At 39.5% G+C, this 24,631-nt stretch overlaps 1 protein-coding gene across 34 annotated transcripts in view; it reads right to left on the reverse strand.

Moving 5' to 3' along the window:
* LOC127654089 (MAP kinase-activating death domain protein-like) overlaps nt 1–24,631 on the reverse strand; it is a 94,557-nt gene that overhangs the window by 41,790 nt on the left and 28,136 nt on the right. For 17 of the 34 annotated variants that reach the window (XM_052141173.1, XM_052141215.1, XM_052141223.1 and 14 more), the window contains exons 3-9: nt 24,044–24,321; nt 22,283–22,613; nt 9,321–9,630; nt 7,594–7,725; nt 7,299–7,412; nt 7,088–7,168; nt 3,522–3,578 (exon numbers count right to left, since the gene is read on the reverse strand). In XM_052141173.1, coding sequence (XP_051997133.1) covers nt 3,522–3,578; nt 7,088–7,168; nt 7,299–7,412; nt 7,594–7,725; nt 9,321–9,630; nt 22,283–22,613; nt 24,044–24,321 — 1,303 coding nt within the window. The remainder of the gene's footprint in view (nt 1–3,521; nt 3,579–7,087; nt 7,169–7,298; nt 7,413–7,593; nt 7,726–9,320; nt 9,631–22,282; nt 22,614–24,043; nt 24,322–24,631) is intronic. The other 17 variants (XM_052141273.1, XM_052141346.1, XM_052141354.1 and 14 more) reach the window with 1 other exon arrangement.

Genomic DNA, 24,631 nt, shown 5'->3' on the forward strand with positions numbered 1-24,631 from the left:
TCCCGAGCTGAAGACCCGCACAGATGCGCAGTTCGGTCAGTGCTTCTATTCCTGCAAGAGAGGCTGGAGAGGAGGCTGTCCCCCTCCACCTTGAAGGTGTATGTAGCTGCTATCGCAGTCCACCATGACACAGTAGATGGCAAGTCCTTTGGTAAGCACGACTTGATTATCAAGTTCCTGAAAAGCGCCCAGAGACTGAATCCTCCCCGGCCTAGCCTGTTCCCCTCTTGGGATCTCTCAGTGGTCCTTTTGGGCCTTCAGAGACCCCCTTTCGAGCCGCTTGATTCAGTCAAGCTCAAGGTTCTCTCCTTGAAGACGGCCCTCCTGATCGCGTTAGTCTCTATCAAGAGGGTTTGAGACCTGCAAGCGTTTTCTGTCAGCGACACCTGCCTGGAGTTCGGTCCGGCACTTTCTCACGTTATCATGAGACCCAGACCTGGCTACGTGCCCAAGGTTCCTACGACCCCTTTCAGGGACCAGGTTGTGAACCTGCAAGTGCTGCCTCGGGAGGAGGCAAACACAGCCCTTTCGTTGCTGTGTCCAGTGCGTGCCTATTTGGACTGCGCGCAGAGCTTTAGTTGTTCTGAGCAGCTCTTTGTCTGCTTTGGCAGATGGCGGAAAGGGAACGTTGATGCTACTGCCTTAGCCTATCACACCCAGGCCATGCCCGCCCCCTTGCAGGTTCGAGTACACTCTACTAGAAGTGTGGCATCCTCGTGGGCACTGAGCCATGGCACCTCCCTAGCAGACATCTGCAGAGCAGTGGGCTGGCAACACCTTTGAAAATACCTTTGTTTTGTCAGGTCCGAGCTGGTAGAACTCGTAACGTGGCACAACTGACCGTGTGTTTCCGCTTCCACCTTGCGACCTTCACCAAGTTGATCCAGTGAGCCTTCTGTCCCAGGTCAGCCACTGAGCGTCGCAGCCTGGATGTTTCTCCTCCCTAGCCCTCTGGCCCGCGATTAAGATTCAGCGGAGCAATTCGTGGCCAGATCCACTACGAACATCAATGCTCTGTAATGGGGTTGGGCTCCACAGGCATAGTTCCCTCTTCAGGCTAACTCCCCATGATGTATTTTCCATGGTACGGTCCCCCTTGTCAGCAGACCCATGTTTCTCCCGGGCAGTCCCGCTGCCCCGGCCGCCGTGCTTGTAGAGTCCTCCCTCATTAGGCTGGACCTACCACCGCGCCATATCCCACGTCCGGCTTCATGGTGTATTTGCCACACAGTACCTCCCCCTAAAACTGGGCAGGGCGTGGCCTCCGCAGGGTCTTTCCCTCCTGAAAGAATAGGAAATGTGTGGACCAGACAACTACCTTGCGCTGACGAGTTCTGAAGATGCCCCCTTAGGCCTCTTCCTCAGTCTCTAAATCCGCCCCCTGCTGGGTGTGCGGAGCAGGGTAAGGGCTTCGAGTCTTCTCTCAGCTCCCTAGCCTCTGGACATCCTAAAAGATCCCGACATGCTATCTCCTGCTGGGCTTGCTCTCATGCTAGGCATGTAACACCTTTTTCCCCCTCTGGGGTGCGGGAAACCTAAGGTTTGTACGCAAAAAAAAAAAGCCGGCACAGGCGCCTCTAGCTCGCAACAGCTTGCTGTGCACCCGTTTCGCAACATGGTCAGTGTGTGGCGGTTTTTTATGGACCCCTTGTGTCACTTCATTCGACACAACGTCGAGTGAGTGACAGAAGGGGAACGTCATGGTTACTGTCGTAATCTCCGTTCCCCGAGGGAGGGAACGAGACATTGTGTCCCTCCTGCCACAGCACTAGACCTAACACTGTAAATGGCCGTGCTTCATTTTTGGCTCCTCAGTGCAAAATCCTGATTGGCATTCGCTGCAACGCTTCCCTTTATACCCGGCGGGGCATGCAAATTCTGTCTGCCAACTTGACATTGGCCTTTTCTCAGGTTCAGAGGTACGATTCGGCATCCAAGGAAGACCCCTTGTGTCACTTTATTTGACACAACGTATCGTTCCCTCCGTCGGGGAACAGAGGTTATGACAGTAACCATGATGTTTCTAGCCCTTAAGGCTTGAACCCCTAAATATAGCTGCAAGCCGCGATTAACGGGGTTCAAGCCTTTAAGGTCCTTTAAGCACAAATGTAACAGATACTAAGTATTAAATAGACAGTCTGCTTGCAACTAAACAATAATAAAGTGCCTTCATTTTCAGAAACATCAGTTTAGGTTTTTTTAAGGTCAATTTTTTGTTTGTTTCCATTTGGTGATAATATCTCATTCCTTTCAAGAGTTTTAAACATTTAAGGAAAAGTGGCCACCCCCACTTTGTACATTTCAGCATACTGTTGCAACGGTGCATCGAAAGTTAAAACTTTCTTTGATAATTATTGAGATTGGGACTACATATGTTTTGGCGTACTGTTTGACGCTAAATAAAAAGTTCAAAATTCCTTTGATAACTTTTCATATTGGAACTCATATTGGTTTGGTTCCGATCGGGTGAATGGCCTATGCATCTAGCCCTTACGGTACATTTTTTTTTGTTTTGTTTGTTTGCCTTACATTTTGGTCAGCACAATCAGTTTTAGTGCAGAATAATAATAATAATAATAAAACCCCCTAATAATAAAAATAATAATAACTGAACCCCTAATAATCCTTTCAAATACAATAGGGTTTATAGCACTTTGTACTTGAAAGCCTAATAATCCTTACAATTACAATAGGGTATCAGCCCTTCGGGCTTGAACCCCTAATGAATCCTGACATTACAGAGAAGACTAAAATAAGCCCACTATCACCTCAGGCAATCATGTCTCACATTACAGACGTTCGGTCTGGTCAACGTCTATAAAACTACTGAATAGCAAAGATGAAACAAAGTCATTGTCTCTGTTGGCAATAAGATGGCTTGCAATTAGATTAAATTAACGTTAAATTAATTTACACAGGTGTAATAGTTTAAAAGACAGATATTGCCTGAAACAACAGTGCTGCATAAAGGATTTCAATAAGTGTTAGAAGGGAAGGGTGCGGTCATCACATAGAGCCATTAAAAAAGCACACTGAAAATTCTGCCATTGCTCACTTAATTCCTCTCAGCTGGCATTCAGACAGACCCTGCACTTGAGACGCCATTTGGACACTATCAAACCAATAACATAATCCGCTCAGTGTACTTAGATGATTTTTGCTTTGGGTTAATGAGCATTATGTAAGTGAGAAGTTGCATTCAAACATGCTCAAGCCAAACATAATGCTACGAGAAACAGGGAGGCTTCTGTAAGATCTTTATCACACAGAGCGATGAGTAAGAACAGCGCTGAGTTAAAGGCTTTCAAAACAAAAAGACACTATAGTGTGTGCATGTTTATTAGTATGTTTATTAAGTGAGAGTGGAATTAAGAAATGCCTGTTTCTTAAATATTTGTTAAAGATACTGCAGAAATATGCATAGGGCGTCATGTGTTGTGTGTGTTACGTGAAGGGGAAAGAGAGATCGCTTTTCCGTGCAAACGGAACAAGGCACATTCAAAGAGCAAAGCATTGAGAACCTTCGAATCGGAGGAGAAGATCTGCTTTTGGGTGATCAGAGTCAACCTAACCAGACACTGAAGAACACAAGAAAACATGGGGGGAATATCACATGACAACCTGTCACTGAGGATGAAGAAATCATGTGACAAAAAGTGAGTGGAATCTAAAGAGAGAAGAGAAACCACAGAGAAAGACAAATGGCTATGTTTGGAATAGAATGCTACCATGCTACTCTTATTATAGTTGTAGCATATGGTATATGTACTGTGCACAGTATGTTCATTTTCTGTATGCACAGAATGTGACCTTAAATGACCTTGCCAAATGTTAAGGGAATTTTAAACAAAATTGGATTACAAATGCAAAATAAAAATTGTATTTCCATAATGATAACTGCACATCACTCGCTGATTGAAACATGCAATGTGATGAGCTTATGTAACAAATGTAGAGAGGTCATGTGATGAAAATTTAGTATATCAATGTTTAGAAAAGTTATTGCGGGATAACACCTACAGTTTCAAGTACTATTTATTTAAATAGTAGGCAGTATACAGTGAATACTGTGCAATATTAAATAAGTACCAAGTATTCCATTCTGAACATAGCCATCGTAACACACAAATTCACAAGTTAGATGGTATGACTGCTACACCATATACAGCAGAGTTAACCATTGGGTTATCTGATGAAAAAGCATCTCTGCACAACCTAGCATTGGATGATTGGAGAACTTTTTACAGAACATAAAACTCAAAATAACATGAAATATTACATTTTATATGGTAGGTTTATAGTGTATTTGGCCTTTAGCAACTTAAAATAAAAGCTCATACATATATAGCACAGAATAACAGCCACAAGAAAAGTATGGGGCAACTTTCCATATTGCCTCATGTAAATCTTGCTGCATTTCTCTATAAATATCTTTTTAAAAGCTCAGGCAGTTTGTCTCTACCCACTAAAATAGGGGTGGGCGTAATACCGGTAGAAATGTGCCAACCGATATACATTTTGGAATATCGTCTGTATCATGGTTACGCAAAATTGCCACCGCGTGGCTAGAAATGTGCACCTCATTCTATTCACGTAACATGTACGCGGTACACATTCTGTCGGAGAAAGGCGGAGTGACTTTACGTGAGACAGAGAGAACTGAGAAAACAGGGGTTTTTAGGTACCGAATAATTCAATGACATTAATCTCATGTTCTTCTGAATATGCTTCTCATCAGGCACACAGCTGTGTTTCACGTGATTTTCGCACGCGATATCTCTTGAGGCATGAAAGAGTGCCCGGGTCCAGCAGGCTCTGCAGAAACTTACACAGGGCTGTAGCAAGGTAATCTGGGCCCCCTGACTGTATATTGCTCTGGGTCCCTTTCCTATTAAAAAATACAGTTTAGAATTTATTGTGGGGCCCTCCGTACCTTTGGGCCCCTAGAATAATCATCACCTTTCACCCAACTAGCTACAGCCCTACATTTACGCTACTCAACCGTTTAAAAACAAATTTAAAAACTTAAGTGACCCAATTGAATTCTACTGAGTTTTGAGTTTGTAAAGCGCTATGGAGAAAGTCAAACATCTCAAATGGCGAGAGAGCCTGACATTCGAAAACAGCTAAAACAATGTGTTATGCGGCAACAATTATGTATCAAATGTTATGCTGAACTTTTTAACTACACTACACCCTAATAAAATTAACTTTGAATGATATTAGAAAACGAATCAGCTTTGCTTTCAGATATTAAATTATTCTCTACAGAGATGACAAACCATTAAGAGCTGAAGTGTTTTATAATAATAATACTAGTCAACGACATCAGAATGAAATTTTATTGAAATTTAGCATCGTGGTAATGGTGATTACCACTTTTTTTAAATACCACCAAATTATATAAGAGGAAGTAGATTTCATTTATAAAGTATTTAATTCAGTGACTGGATTTAAATAAAAATAGGCATTACAATATGTTTATTTCATATATAAACCCATTTTTATGGATAAAAAAATAAAATAACTATAGCGTGATATATATCGTTATAGTGATATCAAATTCGTTATATCATGACATAAGATTTTTATCATATTGCCCACCCCTACACCGAAATACTACAGTATAAAAATCAGGTTTCAGAACAATCCTGATGTGAAGATAACGGCCTGATTCATTGTGATTCATAATGGCGAATGAAGATTTGTGAGTCATGGTTTGTGAGACACAACTGATGATTCAGTGTATTGACTAATTTGGCTTGAGAGATTACAATGACAGCATGATAATTATGCTTAATGCCAGATAAAACAACATGGTAAATCAATTTTGGGTGAGAAGTTCTGCTGCAGACTAGCAAAAACAAAAACAACAGATTGTGCTAAAAAGACAAATAAGCCTCTGTTAAAAAGACACAAGAAAGACTTGAGACAGAGTTTGTCAGCATATGACAATGATTAAGGGCAACACAGTGACATGTTCAAATGGTTTACTACACATCTTGATGTTATAAAGGTGCTGCAAGCGATTTTATCTGTTCTGGAACTTCCAACACACTAGACACTGACTTAGCCGTGCTAAATCCCTTCTTGGAGCTTCTTTCCAAATACCTGCACTCCAAAGACACGCACACAAACACACACGCGTGTGCAAACACACAAACACACACACACACACACACACACACACACAAGAGACCGTTGTGTTGGAGCATATGGAGGGGTAGGGTCCCCCTGAGCTGACGTCCGACCTGAAGTGTTTCGCTGGAGCAGGACACCGTACCGGCACTCTGAGCATTTATCGGGTGCCCTGGGACCATGCACAATGATTGACAGGCAGAGAGTCTTCTAATTTGATAAACAAATTATCTATTTTACCCAGCTGTTTACTAATCCTATAGCTGTTACACAGACAGGTGTGATATTTCATGGCACATCTTTCAGTGATATCTGACAGGTAATGGAAGCGTTTTCTGCTTGTCAATACACATAAAAAAAATCACTTACAGCACCTTTAATGGGATATAATTAAGCTCAGAGGTGTTAAGAATCAGGTCAGAAGCTGATTCTGGGATCTTTAAAGGGTTAAGCGTCAGAACTAGAAATTTAGTCTATAACTGGGGAAACTTAAAACGTTTATTACCTCCAAGAGCTGGAACAAAAAAAAGGAGGGGAGAATATACAGTCATTACAATACATCAGCAATCATCTACAATGTTAATCTGTCAACATCAATATTAAACACTGTCAGGTAATGTCTTTAATCATCTGCCTACATTCAGCTTTAAATGACAGTTTAAAACTCTAATTTTTGTTTTACTTTTAGTTTCCTCATTTATAAGTTGCTGGATAAAAGTGTTGGCTAAATTAATCAATATAAATGTAAAAATGTAAATAACTTTGCATTATGAGGATTCTCTTCAGCTTGTTCCTTTTTAAATTATAATTAACATGTTTACAGCAGCTGTTAAATGACAGTATGATTACTGTGTAGTGGTTCTAGAATCCATTGTCTGATCACTTCATTTTCTAGGGCTGTAGAGTCTGAACAAAGTAGTCTGTAGATGAAGATGTCTGGTTAACTTACCTGTTTCAAGTGTTTCTTCAGTTCAGAGGCCTCAGGCTCAGGTAAAGGAGGGATAATTTCTGCATTGCTAGGAGCACTGACCTAAATGGAGTTATACAATCAACATAGGACCACTGTTAGACATAACATTAATTACTAATGGCTTAACAACATGCCATAATCCACAAATCCCTGTTTGTGTAGTCTGTGACATTACAAATATATTGCATACCTTGTTGCAGTCCAGATCCACTAACCAAACATCATCAGGCATCTTAAAGTCAGCCTTGTACAGGAAAAAACTGGCAGGCACACCAATAACATATGGAGTGGGTGCTAACAGGAGCTAGGGAGAGAGAGAAAGGAGGTGAGTAAAGAAATACAGAAAAAAAAGAACATTATTTATACACCATGTACTGTATAAGGACAGTACAATATAATAGTGTATCCCAAGTCATTTTAATTTTTTTTAATGAATTGACCAATCCATTCATTCTACACACCACATTTGTCAGATGCTGTGTTACCTGTTCTGCGGAGGCCATGCAGGTAGGTAACAGTGGAATGACGGGAAACATATACTCAAGGGGGTAAATCATTGCAACGAATGCCATGACACTCATAGAGAGGGCGTTATAATCTCGAGACTGCAGTACTACCTACAGACAGAAGACAGTGAAAGTCAGTCTCCTTGCCACAATCAGCATGACCCACATAGCTAAAACAATTAAACTCATGACATCATTGACACAATTAAACTCATGACGAGTTTTGTGGCTTTTAGTGCATGTGGGTTTAATTTGAGGTTATCAATATACTAATGCACCCCTAAATGTTGACAAAACTATTGAGGAGTCATGCAGCACTACATAGATTTTTGTCCAATGAAATACTCTCTAGAAAAAGAATGTCCTTCCCTCTGCAACCAACCAGCAAGTAGCAAATTACGGGCTGAGTTCGGAATGGCATACTATCCTTACTACTATTTCTATTTCTGCCATAGCTCTATAAGGCAGAAATACTGTAGTAAGAGTAGTATAGTAGTTCGCCAATCCAAGCTCAGCCATGGTTCATGGTTGTGACAAAACTAAAGACAATTTTTTCTAAAAAGGTACAATCCTTTCTATATGCCCAACCTAAACTTCCTCTTTCAATAGGAAATACACTCACTGAGCACTTTAAGCACACTATGGTCCTAAATAAGTTACATTGTCTTCTGCTGTTGTAGCTCATCTGCCTCAAGGTTTGACCTGTTGTGCATTCTGAGATGCTATTCTGCTCACTACAATTGTACAAAGTGATTATCTGAGTTACTGTAGTCTTTCTGTCAGCTCAAACCAGTCTGGCCATTCTCCACTGACCTCATCAACAAGGCATTTCCGTCTGCAGAACTTCAGCTCACTGGATGGTTTTTGGCACCATTCTGAATAAACTCTAGAGTTGTATGTAAAAATCCAAGGAGATCAGCCATGGTCGAAATCACTGTGATCACATTTGTTTCCCCATACTGATGGTTGGTGTGAACATTAACTGAAGCTCCTGACCCATATCTGCTTGATTTTATGCATTGCACTGCAGCCACATGATTGGTTAATTAGAAAATCGCATGAATAAGTACAGGTGCTCCTAATAAAGTGTTCAGTGAGTGTATTGTCAACACTAGGCGGAAAACTGCACTCGTCAACCATTTCATGCAGTCCTAAACACTAGCTCCACCTGAAAGCAACTAAACTAGAAGACATTTCCATATACATTTATGCATTTGGCAGATGCTTTTATCCAAAGCGACTTACAGTGCACTTATTACAGTGACAATCCCCCCGGAGCAACATGGGGTTAAGTGCCTTGCTCAAGGACACAATGGAAGACCCAGTAACCTAAACCATGTGATGTACATTTTATAAGCTGAGGTATAATGTTACTTTACTCACCCTGAAGTGTCTGGATGTCCATCACTTTCAATAAATAGTCAACAACCAATTTCAATTTTAAGCATCTTTAACACTGGTACCTATGTGCAGGTTTAAAACCATACAGTGAGAATTATGTAGGCAAAGCTACACTGTAAATGGACTAACAGTTTTTAGACAGGTACCATGTTAGCACCATGGTATACTTTGAAGTTCATTGGAGTTCCAAGAAAATGGCATCCAAGTATCATCATGGTATATATATCAAAGTACTATGATATTACTATCTGATACCATCATTGGCAATGCTACAGTTTTAGGTCTGCTCCTCTGGCCAGCCATACCTTGTGCTCCAACAGAATGCAGGACAAGACCTGCAGACAGGCATCTACCCCCAGCAGCTCCAGGGGCAGGTGAAGGGGGAAGTCTACAATGCTGAATCGAGAGGGGTCTGGAAGGGCAAAGGACAGTGCAGGCTGCAGCTCATGGGGGAGAACTTCTACGTCAACGCGACGCTGACCAGCGACAGGAACAGGGGAGTGCAACAGCCGATACACCCATGACTCGATCTCCCTTAGGTCCTGTAGCACCTGACTGCCCTTCTCCTTTTCCTCTACGGAGAGAGCGCCTGTGAATACACGCCACATTGTGTCCCTGGGAAAAAAATAAACACACACGCATTAGATTATGTTTATGTTTCAGCCATGTGTGTAAAGGAAGGCACACTACAGGGGTCGAACCATTTTATATTTTCCTGGTCAATGACGGTGCCGACGCGCATTTTTCTAATTTAATTGTTTATTTTTCATTGCAAATGATATTATCAGCATAACAGTTTGACAGAAACATTTGTGCGAAACCTGATGATTATGATAGAATCATGATCATGCATGTGAATTTTCACAGAGTATCTTGTGAAAGTGCTTTAATGAAAGGAAACCTGTACTTTAGTACAAAATGAGTTAACACGGTTAATGTCACAAAATTTCATTACTGATAACATATAGTTTCATTACTGATCACATTTCTTATAATATGTCATTGTAATCATGTAATCACTAGCACCCAAGCAACAGCGAGAGTAGCAGGCTATTTTATTTGTATTTATTTGTAAGTTTTTCACACCTGCATTCCAATGTACATCTTGATGTAATCCCTCATGATCACACAGCATGTTTTCATCTGATGAATGGGAGGCTAAACACTATCAAAGTATAACAAGACTCGCACTGCACGTGCAAGTCATTCGCATATCACAAGCCGATCAACTATTTAGCCCTTTTCGGTGAATCACACCTGGGAAATCGTAAAACTTTATTTCCAGGTTTAATTCATATTTTGAATGGACCCCACGATATGGGTTTATGTTCTCTTTTAATTGTTTAAAGTAATTTTGAGTGTGCCCATGGTTTAAGGAGGGCGTACCTTTATTCTAGGTTGGAAAACTCGAGGATTAATATTTGTGTTGTCCTTATTATATCACATGTTGTACTGAAAGCAAAAAGAAACAAATGAAACAAGGAATGTAGACTGCCATCTGCGCAGCCTGACCGAAGCAAAGCGGGCACGTTTACTCACTCGATTAACCGAAATTGCAGTGCTGCTGGCTCGTGATGCGCATATGGCTTGCCTTGCACGTGTTGCACAATCTGCAATCTCGCCACATTTTAACTTTTTGTTTAGCCTCCCATTCAGCTCATGAAAACATGCTGAGGAAGGATTACATCAAGATGTAGACTGGAAAGCAAGAGTGGAATTTCTATAAATAAAATTGTCTACACCTCTCTCACCGTTGCTGGGATGCCAGTGATTACCCCTCCTCCGTATGCCAATACTAGCACACGTGCTATAGGTTGCTGACCCCTGGCACACTACATAGATGTTACTCAAAAAGTTATTATAAATGATCAATTGCCATGCTTGAAATGAAGGAACACACATGCAATCTTTGATATTGAGATGGAATAAAAAGACTGCTAGTTATGCACATAAACAAACACATGCCCTTACTCAATGGACAACCTCAGAATTAACCTGGAAATTATCAGGCTAAAACAGACTTTCTAATCAAACTAAGCCTAGCTATTTTTTGTTCTCTTGTCTCGCACAAACAGCTTGCCTAGGCTCAGCCTTAGTGGACACACCAATGGACTGCTCACAGTCTGTTTGATGCATATTGCACAGAAAACCTGAGAGCACTTGCGAAAATCACAATCTTAAATTTTCTGAATTATGTCTCTGAAATAATCTGTAATTCTTACTTTTGGAAGAACAGAAATTGTGATATAGGGCAGCAGTGATAGAGCATTGTAACCAGTTACAGACATGTCTGTTACTTGCTTTCTGTGTATAATTTATTCTAGGGCAGTGAATTGATTAAAAATTTTAAACTAAATAATCCCACAGTTTTCTGTGATTAATCACAATTCATCACCACGATTAATCATGATTAATTGCAATTAATCATGGTACATGATACATTACAACAAACATTAAAAAAATATAATAATACAAAATATTTACTTTATACTAAACAAGTATTAGTTGGTTATTCATCATTTATTTTAATTATTTTAATATGCATGTTAAAATATTCAGATTGTTTTTGCAGATGAATAAGCAAGCACTACTCCACACAAGTTTCAGTACAAGAATGTGCAGTCGAGTCGAGCGTGTACCACCTGGAAATGTATACTGTATTTGCCAATTTTAGTCACAGGAATTGGGGAAAATATTTTACATTTTCAGGAACTAAAGGGAAGGAAATTGCATTGATTGCGTTGTTGTTGTTTTTTAAGCTTTAAACAGTCCAATATTAAATCGCAGACATTTTACGAAAGAGCTTATTTAAAACTGGTCTATTATTGTGGTATCTATTTATTTCAGGTAAACAAGTTTCTAGACAGCAAATAAAAACAAAACTAACTATAGAGTGTGGCTTTACATGTCAGTCAAATGGTCTTTCCCTGTCTGGGTGGTTCTTGGCCTTTAAAGTTGCAGTGTGGAAAGTTACGCTGATAGTAAAAACATCTGGTTTAGCAAAAATACAGTTTGCCTATGCGTTTATTGCCTAAACCTCCAGGTCCCCTGTTTGAGGACATACACTGGCTGGCCCAAAAAAATTTGCTATTTGGATTTAAATATTTATATACTAAAGAGCTTATGATTGGATCATTATTGCAGTGATTAATATGTTTCAGCTGGAAACAATTATTTTAACCCGAACTGATGCAGCGTGTAGCTTCTCATTTCTTAAACAACCATATCGGAAGACGTATCCCGTGGTCATGGTGAAAGATGTTACTGTGTTTCAGAAGTGGCAAATAACTGGCCTGCATCAAGCAAATAAAACAACTAAGGAGATTGCTGAAATCACTGGAATTGGTTTAAGAACTGTCCAGCGCATTATTAAAAAACTGGAAGGATAGTGGTTAACCATCAGCTTCACGGAAGAAATCTGGTTGGCAAAAAATCTTGAATGATCATGATCAGAGATCACTAAAACACTTGAAGTCACGTCATAAAAAAATCTACAGTAGAACTCACGGCTGTTTAATAGTGAAAGAGCTTCAATTTGTGGAGCAATGGAAAAAGGTCATGTGGTCTAGTGCCCACTGTACAAGCCTCTGTAGGGAGTGTTTTGATCTGGGGTTGCTTCAATTGGTCAGGTTTAGGCTCAACAACGTTATGAGGCAAAAAAATGAAGTCAGCTGGTTACCTGAATGTACTAAATGATCAGGTTATTCCATCAATGGATTTTTTTCTTTCCTGACGGAACGGGCATATTCCAGGATAACAATGCCAAGGTTTATTGAGCTCAAATTGTGAAAGAGTGGTTCAGGGAGCATGAGGAATAATTTTCACACAAGAATTGGCCACCACAGAGTCCTGACCTTAACCTAATCGAAAGTCTTTGGGATGTGCTGGAGAAGACTTTACAGAGTGATTCGACTCTCCCGTCATCAATACAAGATCTCGGCCAAAAATGCATGCAATTCTGGACTGCAATAAATGTTGTGATGTTGCATAAGGTTTCTAAAACAATGCCACGACGAATGTGCGCCGTAATCAATGCTAAAGGCGGTCCAACTAAATATTAAAGTATGCAACTTTTTTGGGGCGAGGCAGTGTATGTAGGCCAAACCATCAGTTAATTCTTGATAACAATGAAATATGATTTCAATAAATGATTTTAGCAACTGAGTTTTTTCTTTTTGCAATTACTAGCAACAGGCAGCACAGATTCTAACGCATGAGTGTGTGGGAAGGTTTATGAAAACTTGAAAAGCCCTCACCCCATTCCTCTGACTTTCTTAGCTGTTCACATTGCCTCACATTTCTATTTCATGTCTCAGAAAGTTTGAAAGAAAGTTCACAGTTTTCAAATTGTCCAGTTTATGTAGTATATTCAGTCTGGTATTCTCTTCACATATCATAAGCCTGATTCAATCATCTATTCTAGTGTTAAGAAGAGAGAAATAGCACAAAAACAGTGGCAGCTGGCATCTACCGTTGAGGATTAAACTACTAATCACTTTAAGTAAAACTGATGGTAAAGCTCTAGGCCTATAAGCACTAGACTACAACATAACAAACATTCACAATAAAGTGGACACTTTATTAGGTAAACAATATAATAGCATTGCAACTGTTAATCAAATGGCAGCAACTGAAAGCAAAAAAGCATGAAAACAAGGCTTGACATTAACACCTGGCCACACAACAGTGGTATGTAACTTCAGCACACTTACTAACAGCTTTGGCAGGTGACATTTTTTTACTGCATTAAAAAATTCTGTGAATGTTGGGCCACCGAAGCATATATATATATATATATATATATATATATATATATATATATATACATATACATATACACTCACCTAAAGGATTATTAGGAACACGATACTAATACTGTGTTTGACCCCCTTTCGCCATCAGAACTGCCTTAATTCTACGTGGCATTGATTCAACAAGGTGCTGAAAGCTTTAGAAATTTAGAACATTTCTTTAGAAATGTTGGCCCATATTGATAGGATAGCATTTTGCAGTTGATGGAGATTTGTGGGATGCACATCCAGGGCACGAAGCTCCCGTTCCACCACATCCCAAAGATGCTCTATTGGGTTGAGATCTGGTGACTGTGGGGGGGCCATTTTAGTACAGTGAACTCATTGTCATGTTCAAGAAACAAATTTGAAATGATTCGAGCTTTGTGACATGGTGCATTATCCTGCTGGAAGTAGCCATCAGAGGATGGGTACATGGTGGCCATAAAGGGATGGACATGGTCAGAAACAATGCTCAGGTAGGCCGTGGCATTTAAACGATGCCCAAATGGCACTAAGGGGCCTCAAGTGTGCCAAGAAAACATCCCCCACACCATTACACCACCACCACCAGCCTGCACAGTGGTAACAAGGCATGATGGATCCATGTTCTCATTCTGTTAACACCAAATTCTGACTCTATCATCTGAATGTCTCAACAGAAATCGAGACTCATCAGACCAGGCAACATTTTTCCAGTCTTCAACTGTCCAATTTTGGTGAGCTCTTGCAAATTGTAGCCTCTTTTTCCTATTTGTAGTGGAGATGAGTGGTACGCGGTGGGGTCTTCTGCTGTTGTAGCCCATCCGCCTCAAGGTTGTGCGTGTTGTGGCTTCACAAATGCTTTGCTGCATACCTCGATTGTAACGAGTGTTTATTTCAGGCAAAGTTGCTCTTCTATCAGCTTGAATCAGTCAGCCCATTCTCCTCTGACCTCTAGCATCAACAAGGCATTTTCGCCCACAGGACTGCCGCATACTGGATGTTTTTCCCTTTTCACACCATTCTTTGTAAACCCTAGAAATGGTTGTGCGTGAAAATCCCAGTAACTGAGCAGATTGTGAAATACTCAGACTGGCCCGTCTGGCACTAAAAACCATGCCACGCTCAAAATTGCTTAAATCACCTTTCTTTCCCATTCTGAAATTCAGTTTGGAGTTCAGGAGATTGTCTTGACCAGGACCACACCCCTAAATGCATTGAAGCAACTGCCATGTGATTGGTTGATTAGATAATTGCATTAATGAGAAATTGAACAGGTGTTCCTAATAATCCTTTAGGTGAGTGTATATATGTATATATATATATATGCACTTTGCTTCCCATATCTGACAAATGCATCTGTGCTGGATGAATGAAGCCTGGTTTTGCTTGAACCACCACAGCGCAAACCAGCGTGCTCCAGAGATAGGATAGCACAGAGTGAATCACTTGCAGGATTCAATCAGGCTTCCCGTGATGTTGTGGCAGACCACAAAGCTAATGCAACCCATTTAAATTCTACACAGATTGTTTTACATTATAGTGCTTTGGAGGATATCAAACATCTCAAACAGCAAGACAGCCATGACATTATAAACAGCACTGACAAGGAAAAGGGGAGACAACACTGTGCCATGCACCGAAATATTGTAAAAATACTGCAAACACACCTTTTTCAAGAACTGTATTAAATGCATTTATGATTAGTTTAATCTGCTCTGTAGAAATTAGGGCTGGGTGATAGGACAATGTAATCGGATATCGACGATGTCTTACACAGATCCCGATGTTTATTGCGAACAGACGATGATCGACAATACCGGGAAATGGCAAAACCATGGATCTGGGAAGTTGTCAGATATATTAAAAAGTGGCCAGGGTGTGAAACTAGCACCTGCCTCCCGCAAAATGCGACAAGGCTGAATCCAGTTCGCAAGCTCCTCATCCAAATGTATTTTAAGCAGGGGTAATTTTGCTCATCTACCCAAAATAGGTGGGTGACCTGTAAGACGCATCACATAACAAGACATGCTGTTAGTCACAAAGACATGTGCATGAAGAAACACACTTTATTATATTTTTAACAGCCAAAAGAAAATCCGTCAATGCTTTTGTCTGATTCACTGTTTGTTCAGAGGTTTGTTGCAGCGCAAGCCTGTCTCATGGAACAAGTGCATATATATAATATATATATATATATATATATATATATATATATATATATATATATCTCAAGAAACAGAGACGAAAGTGATTAATCGTAAAGTAATACAAGACACGTTCACCTCGAACCTAAAATTAAGTTATATTTTCTTTTCTTTAGGGAGCATTAACTGTATTACCAATACATATTGCTCAAATATTTTTAACTTATCTCCCAGCCCTAGTAGAAATCTGAAATAATCTCTTCATTTTGAAACAGGCTTCTAGGCAGTAAATGCAATAAATAAATAAATAATAAATAAAAAATGTTTTATAAAATTTCCAAATAATTATTCATCAAAGTACTAAAAGAACCTTTACTACAACCATTAAGAGGAATCGGAACCGGTACCCTATTCATTATATTCCTCACGATTCCCATCTACGGTCCAGTGATAGTTTAGACAAGTATTACAAAGCACTCACTTTAATTTAACATTTGTGTAATGGCAAATATCCTTAGTCGTTGCAGGTCTATACACTAGTGTTAACGAAACGCAGAGACCCAGAGTTACTTTGGAGTGCTTACATAATAAACTGCACCTGAAAATGAGACAAAAAAAGTTGAAATCATGGCATTTCTGTATTTGCTTAAAATTCACTTATTTGGAAAGAAAACATTTTATTTGAATTTAAAGTGCTCAACAATCACGGTTATCTCAAATAATCGCAGTCAGATAAAATGATCGCGATCAGATGTAATCATTTGTGTATTTATTTTACAGTTTTATTGAAGGTCTACTTTTTAACCTTACCAACGATTATTTGAATTGTCTAAGGCTTAAAATGTTAATATAAAATAATATTAAACTTGTATTATTTCCATTAAACTCATATTATATCAAAAGTTTTCACCTTTTAAATTTATGTGCATATTATTTTGTGCTTGCTTTCTGGATAGTCAATTACCTAGGCTCAGCCTTATTCAATTAACACTAAAATATTTACAGGTTATTACACTTGTACCAACACTGACTTAAATGACACAAATAATCTATGAAAATACGTAAGTTTTCACAGCAAAACATAAAAAATAAATAATAATAAATAAAAAAAACACTGAACATGGCATCACAATTTTTGAGAAAAGCCTCGGCAAATTCAGTCATTTTGGGCCGCAATAATAAAGAAAAGTTCGACGAAATGTAAAAAGTGAGTCCAACTCAACAACAATTACAAAATCGGTCCATATTAAAGTGGCCACTGACTGTATCACAGCATAGCTTAACAAATCGTAAAAACTTAATTTTTCAGGTTTATTTTTCTGGAGAGGTTTGTTAGGTCATCCATGTCATTCGCTGAATGTTAGGTCATCAACATTTTACTGCATAATTGATCATGAGTCCAAACAAATGCTGTTTTGATTTATAAAATAATTCAGTTGAGCAGATCGCAAATACTCAAGCACAAATCTCTTCTCTTGAAGATCCAGACAGGCCAGACTGTAGGCAATTGACGTGCAGCCGCAAGTCATAGTTAGCTAATCTGAGAACTCCCACCTCTCACAACTACTCTCTGAGAACAGTCGCTGGCCTCAATCTGTCATACAGCCTTTCTCCACCAGATTTGTGCACTCTTTTTCTCCGTCTCTTACCATTTTTCTCCTCGCTCTAACTGTCTTTATCTCATTCCTTCTAGTGACCATTTGCGGTGTCAAAACCACAGAGATGTCTTCATTAATTGGGGGTGTTTCTACACAGTTACAATGTCCCATGTTAAGGGACACAAATGCTAATGAAGTTTGATTCTACTTTCCTTCTAAACACAGTTCAGCACTGACCTATTCAATGACACGTATGTCATACCATAACATGCACAATAGGTAGATCAACATTATTTTACTGCCAATCAGGGTCCAAAAAGAACACTCGCCAAGCACCAAAAGAGAGTAAACATTTCGCCAGATGGTCTGTAACTTTACAACAAGAAATGTTTGATCAAACTGTAAGAACGATGGTCAGACCCATCTGTTGCAACACACGTGTCTCTTGACAAGTTTTTTTTTTCTTCTCCGCAACATACTGTGTGTAGAATATTTCTTGCGGTAAGCCAGCAAAACAAGATTTTGGGGAACAAAGTGAAGATTTGTATTTGGCATTTCACTAAGAGATTTTGTCACCAATATGCATGAATGCAGAATAATATACAAGCTAGTCTCAATCTATCTGTAAAATATATAATATAATGTAATGTGTGTGTATATGTGTATTTTATATATATAGATGCACACACACACACACACACACACACACACACACACACACACACACACACACACAGTAATGTGCAAACGTTTTAGGCACTTGTTGCACAGTGAGGATGTCTTCAAAAATAATGACATGAATAGTTTTCATTTATCACTTACATTTACATTTATGCATTTGGCAGACGCTTTTATCCAAAGCGACTTACAGTGCAATTATTACAGGGACAATCCCCCTGGAACAACCTGGAGTTAAGTGCCTTGCTCAAGGACACAATGGTGGTGACTGTGGGGTTAGAACCTCTGACCTTCTGATTAACAGCCCTGTGCTTTAGCCACTACGCCACCACCACTCCGACTTAATGTCATACAAAATCCAGAAAACATAAACAAGCTAAATCAATATTCGGTGTGACCACCCTTGCCTTTAAAACTACTAGGTAAAAAACTCCTCTAGGTAAAAAACTCCTCTATCTCTAGGTACACATGGACACAGTTTTCTTGGTTGTTGGTAGATTGGATGTTCCAATCTTCTTGGAGAATTCACCACAGTTCTTCTATATATTTAGGCTGTCTCAATTGCTTCTGTCTCTTCATGTAATCTCAGACTGACACGATGTTCAGTGGGGGCTCTGTGGGGGCTCTGTGGGGGCCATGACATCTCTTACAGGGCTCTCAGTTCTTCTATACTAGTCTTTTCTATTTGCAAAATTGTGTTTCCATGTTCTATGGGGACTTTCCATAGACAATGGTTTTTATACTGTACAAACTTTATATTCTATCCCCTAAACCTAACCCTACCCCTAAACCTAACCCTCACAGAAAACTTTCTGTATTTTTAGATTTTTAAAAAAACATAATTTTGTATGATTTATAAGCTGTTTTCCTCATGGGGGCTGACAAAATGTCCCCACAAGGTCAAATATTTTGGGTTTTACTATCCTTATGGGGACATATATAGTCCCCACAAAGTGATAAATACACGCACGCACGCACACACACTTCAATTCTTTCCAGTACATTTAGCAGACATTTACTATTAATAAAAAGAAAACCACAAAGTTTTTCTACTGTTGCAATGGCAAATGGTCAGAAGTTATAGAATCACCCTAATGACTTATCTTGAAGGTGGCAACTTTTTTCTGTATGGCGCTATCAACCAACAAAAACATTTACCTGTTTTGTCCATCTTTCCCCTGCATCTTCTTCCAACTGTTTTCGTTCTTAACCGTGTAAGATAACCATCCAATCAGAAGGTGTTGTCAAGCTGGTGACGTATAGACAACTTTCATCCAATCAATTGACGTCTAAGTATATCAATAGCGGGAGTTGCCAGAATACGACTGTGAAACAAAATTACACATCTCAGATGGCTCCTTCGAGTACATGCAGGCGATTTTCTGCTCTGTTGCGACTTGAGAATCTAATTGGCCAAACGGGATATTTAATCCACCGATGCAGATAATTTAAAAATACCAATTATCAGCAGATTTTTTGGCCTCTGCAATATATCAGTAGAACACTAGTCACTAATGAAACGCAGTACATGGTACAGTAAATAATTTTCTATCTAAAATGTGCACTATAATTCATCATAAGGCCAAGGTAAGCATGTTGACTAAAACAATAAGAGGCAGTGCATTACAGTGGTTGTACCATGTGTTGTACGGGGTGTTCTTACACAAAATGAAGAATAAACTATTCTTCCATCAAGAAATATATTCAGTACTTTATACAAACTGTAAACTGTAAGGTTGACGAGCAATCAAGCATCTTGGTGCATTAATAAAGAATTCAAGTGATTTGAGGCCACAGCTGTGTATTAGATATTTTACAAAAGCTTGGAACATGACTTATCCAATCAGAGTTTTGAGTCAGACTTTAGGAACAAATGTTTTATGACCAAGATTAGACACAGGAGGAATCTGATTCTGTATCTATAAAAATAACATGATTTAAAATATATATATTTTAAAAAGTCCATCAAGAGAAAAGTATTTTCTCTGAGTATAGATAATATATGCTATGAATACTATGTAGCTATATACCACAAATATATTCTAAACTTGCAGAAAGAACTGAATGAGCAAGAAAAAAAAAAGACTCCCAACCACATATCCTCCACAACAGATCTCATTTCAAACTCTGTTCAGAACATAGGCTGCTACTGGTTAAATTATTCTCCACACTTGCAAGCAAATCAAAGGGGCTTGGCAGGGCAATACAACTGCAAACAAATTGAGGCCTGCAAACAAATTGAGGCCAGCAAACACAACTGTGGCTCATGGTGGATGTGGTTGCTAGGCTACACTAGAATAGACTCTGCTGAGGAAAATCACAGACATAAAACACCTTGTACTCAATGCTTATTGATCTGCGCCAGAGTGCTATCGTGAAGATTGTTTACCAATAGACACTCAAGGGTTTAGTTACCATTCCCACTGCGATATGTGAATGAGACATTGTTAAAACCATTTTCCCCCTCCTGTGTGAAGCACCATGCTGTAAGCCACTTCTACAACTCTTCAGAGGAAAAGCATCACCCCTGTCCCTCACATACAACCTACACATACAACACTTACACACTCTTTTCTATCCTTTATTTCCTCTTCACTCACTCTCATTCGCAATGGCTGTCACACATCCTTTCACTTGTGATTTCTTTTTAGAAAACAATAGCACCCTGCTATTCATAATTCTACCATCATTCTACAGCCACGACAATTCATATGATCAAATATTATAGACCCCTTCTGACATTTCCATCATAATACATATTAATTTAAAGGTATAGTTCACCCAAAAATTTATATTTTGTCATTGTCGCAGATGTTATCTTCTCTATTTCCACACCACAGGTGATAGTAGAGTGGCACAAATAGCGTGGTTGCTGCTTTTTTTTTCTTCCTTTTTTCTCCGCTTTCTCCCCAATTTGGAATGCGCAATTCCCAATGCGCACTAAAGTCCTCTTAGTGGAGAAGTGACTCACCTCAATCCGGGTGGCAGAGGACGACAGAGTTCACGCAGACTCTTTTGTGACATTAGTGTGTAAGGGATCAAAATCACACCAAAAACATTGCGGCTACAGATCCAAAAGTAATACGTTTGAATCAAAAAATAAAAAGCACAGATCAAAATAATTAGCGCAGATCAAAAAATAACAAGCATGAATAAAACAAATATATAAACATATTTAAAATATGCTACAAACAAACAATAGAAATATTAAAGCAAAGTAATAAGAACTGCAAACAAAATCATGTTTTCCTTGGTTATATTACTGTTTTTTGTGCTCTCTGACAATTTTGCTCATATGTTTGTTTTTTTGCTTTTTTGTACGCTTGCGCTGTATTTTTCTTTGTTTCCAAGTTTTCACTTGGTTTTCCAAAACTTGTGAGTAGAGTTTTATGTAAATCAGGTGGCATTTTGCGTCCCTTTGGTCCACTAGTTCTTGATCGACAGCTCCTCCTCTAACCAATCATTCAAAGAGGGGAGGCGACATCACACCAATTCACCTCCAACGGCTGCTTGGGTTCTGAAATCACGACTACATTGGTACAGCTAGTAAAAACATGCATCAAACATGCCAATCCACTAACCGTCTTCTCGCCGTCTTTTTCTTTCTCGAAGAAAAATAAATCTGCAATATAGCATACGTCATTTGGACAACTTTTATGGTACTTTTTGTACATAATCACCATCCTGTTTCATTGTATGGAAAAGATCAGCCTGAACATGCAAAATATCTCCTTTGGGGGAAGTAATGACAGAATTTTCATTTTTGTCTGAACTGTACCTGTAACAATCCCACTGAGTGAGGGAGAATTAAGGAATGCAGAAATGATCAGGTTTTACAAGCATAAAAGAGAGGCAGAATGTTGACAGTGTGGTATGTAACAGAGCTCAGAGATTGCATCTTTAGGCAGCACCACAGTATTTGACACTGACATATCTGCAGTTAGATGTTGCAAAACAACTGAAGTCATTAAATGTGCACCTATATAAACGGATATAGTCTTGCTGGATATCAGGGGGAAGTTACTTGGGTTGCTACAATGTTCACAGTAAAAAATAAAGAAGACTGTCTTACCGTTGTGCAACCTTAGGAGCACCGGTTCTCTGGTTGAGCCGATGGCTACAGCAGTCCACCATGCGTTTGAGGATGTACAGACACTCCCTGAATGTGGAGAAGAAAGGATAATGGCACAGAATGCACAGAGACATTAACGTGCTGTTCCGGTTCTGTGGTGCCAGTCGGGCAATGCGTTTAGACCGAGGTGATTTTCCACCACTGCCCAGCTCGCCTGGCAAAGTCCCTTCTTCTGTAGGGGGCACTTTGGATTCCCCAGGGAGTTTCAATGTGGAGGGGTCAGATTTTTCTGTGCCCTCCACTGCAGTGTCTGTCTGAGGGGCCTTGTCTCCTGTACAATGAGAAAATCAAACCGATATTACAGTGATAGTTCACCAAAAAATGAAAATTCAGTCAAATTGAGTCATGACGTTTGGTCAAAAGATGCGCAAGAACAAATGAGGTTTGATGTCACTGACGTGTTTTACCAATTTTACTGTTTATCAACTGAAAATCAATGTTAAAAGATCATCTGTGTGTTCTGAAGCATAGTGACAGCAGTCCAGTATTTGTTGGAATATTTTTACATTAAAATGAAATATTTTTTATATTTCTTTAGATTCAGATACCCAAGTATGGGCATAGAAGCCCTTGTGACTGTGGAATGATGCTGAATGTGGGTTCAGGGGTGTCCCGAGGGAAAAGTTTCACAAAATTAGAACAGAAATCGATTTGTTTATTCAATTTGTTTATTATTAGGCTCGTAACATGCTGAGTAATAAAGATACATTTAGAAGGGAAAAATATTATGGTCTAAAAGGTGCTTTGAAACCACATTAACTCATGCAGCGCTTGATGTCTACACACATGCAGGGAAAAGAGAAAATGTGTGCGGAGCGGGACAGGGCAGATATTATGCATGTTTGGTGCTGGAGAACAATATTCAAGATTACAGCGCAGAAAGATCAGAGCTGTTGTCCACATCACTGTTGTTCTATTGCACTCTTCACTAGAGACAATGAGAGGGCACAACAATTGTCATGAAGTCATGTGGTGCGGATGGAATCAATCCGGTGTCTGACGTTAGCAAGGCAGCTAGCATTAACAAGTTCATCAAATCTGACCCTAATGGCGCGTTGTGAGCGAAGCTGAGAGCGTTTTCAATTCATTCTATGAAAGCCGAGCGTCATGCTCGCAAGGTGGATCGTAGGATTGGCAACGGTGCAGAGCAAGCTCTCTCCTAGCGCTGTGAGAGCTTTTGAGCGGATTTTGTCCACCCCAGTGGAAACGCAGCCTGAGAAAGCCGAACTGCTTGTGTTTTAGCGATACGCAGTAAATATCGAAAATTCCTCAAAAGCTTATCGTGGATTTTCTTTATCATGATATATATAGATATTGTTTTATCGCCCAGCCCTAGTGGGTTTTATGATTTTTTTTTCATTATATGTCACAAAAGAAGTGTGAAGATTTACAAATAAAAACAAAATTTTAGGCCACATATATACAGGTATGGAGCGACATTAGGGTGAGTAATTAATGACAGAACTTCCAACTATTCCTTTAAATAGTGGCTAATATAAAGGCACAGCTTCCCATAACAGCTATTTGTGATAATCCTCAGGCAATTAATCATAAGACTTTTTTTCTTTGCTTTCTATGTAAAAGCATCGTACAAATACAACAGGAATAGAATTACACATGTCTAGGAACAAACCAGGTCAGTAGTTGAATTAAAAGTGATGAAAAGGTTCTGCTGCAAAAGCCACTCAGATTCACCCTCACCTTTTCCCTCTGATCGTGTCCGGTGGTGCCCCTTCTGAAAAGAGCGGTAAAAGTTGAGGCAGATTCCATAGCGGGTGATGCCCGAGTCTTTGTCAGTAAGGGTGAAGACGAAAGAGGTGTCATCACGGAGACTGACCCGACGCTGACGCATGCTCAGGCAGCCCTCGGGCTGGCAGAAGAAGACGACATCAGGTGGCAGAGGGAAGTCGGTGTGGTCCTCCAGTGGATAGCGCCTCAGCAGCTGTGGTGTTTGTGCTACGCTGTCACTACTGGGCTGTCTGAATAGGAAACAGAGCAAGAAGATGTGAGGGACAGGAAGGCAGATCTCTGGCATTTCTCAGCCCAGTGCTTGCACTCTGTGAAGGTACATTTTGTCATTGTGTTTATGTCACTGGTTAGTGGAAATCGAAACATATACAGGTGAAACTCGAAAAATTAGAATATCGTGCAAAAGTTCATTAATTTCAGTAATTCAACTTAAAAGGTGAAACTAATATATTATATAGACTCATTACAAGCAAAGTAAGATATTTCAAGCCTTTATTTGATATAATTTTGATGATTATGGCTTACAGCTTATGAAAACCC

The sequence above is a fragment of the Xyrauchen texanus genome, chromosome 2 (assembly GCF_025860055.1).
Source record: "Xyrauchen texanus isolate HMW12.3.18 chromosome 2, RBS_HiC_50CHRs, whole genome shotgun sequence".
Classification (NCBI taxonomy): Eukaryota; Metazoa; Chordata; class Actinopteri; order Cypriniformes; family Catostomidae; genus Xyrauchen; species Xyrauchen texanus.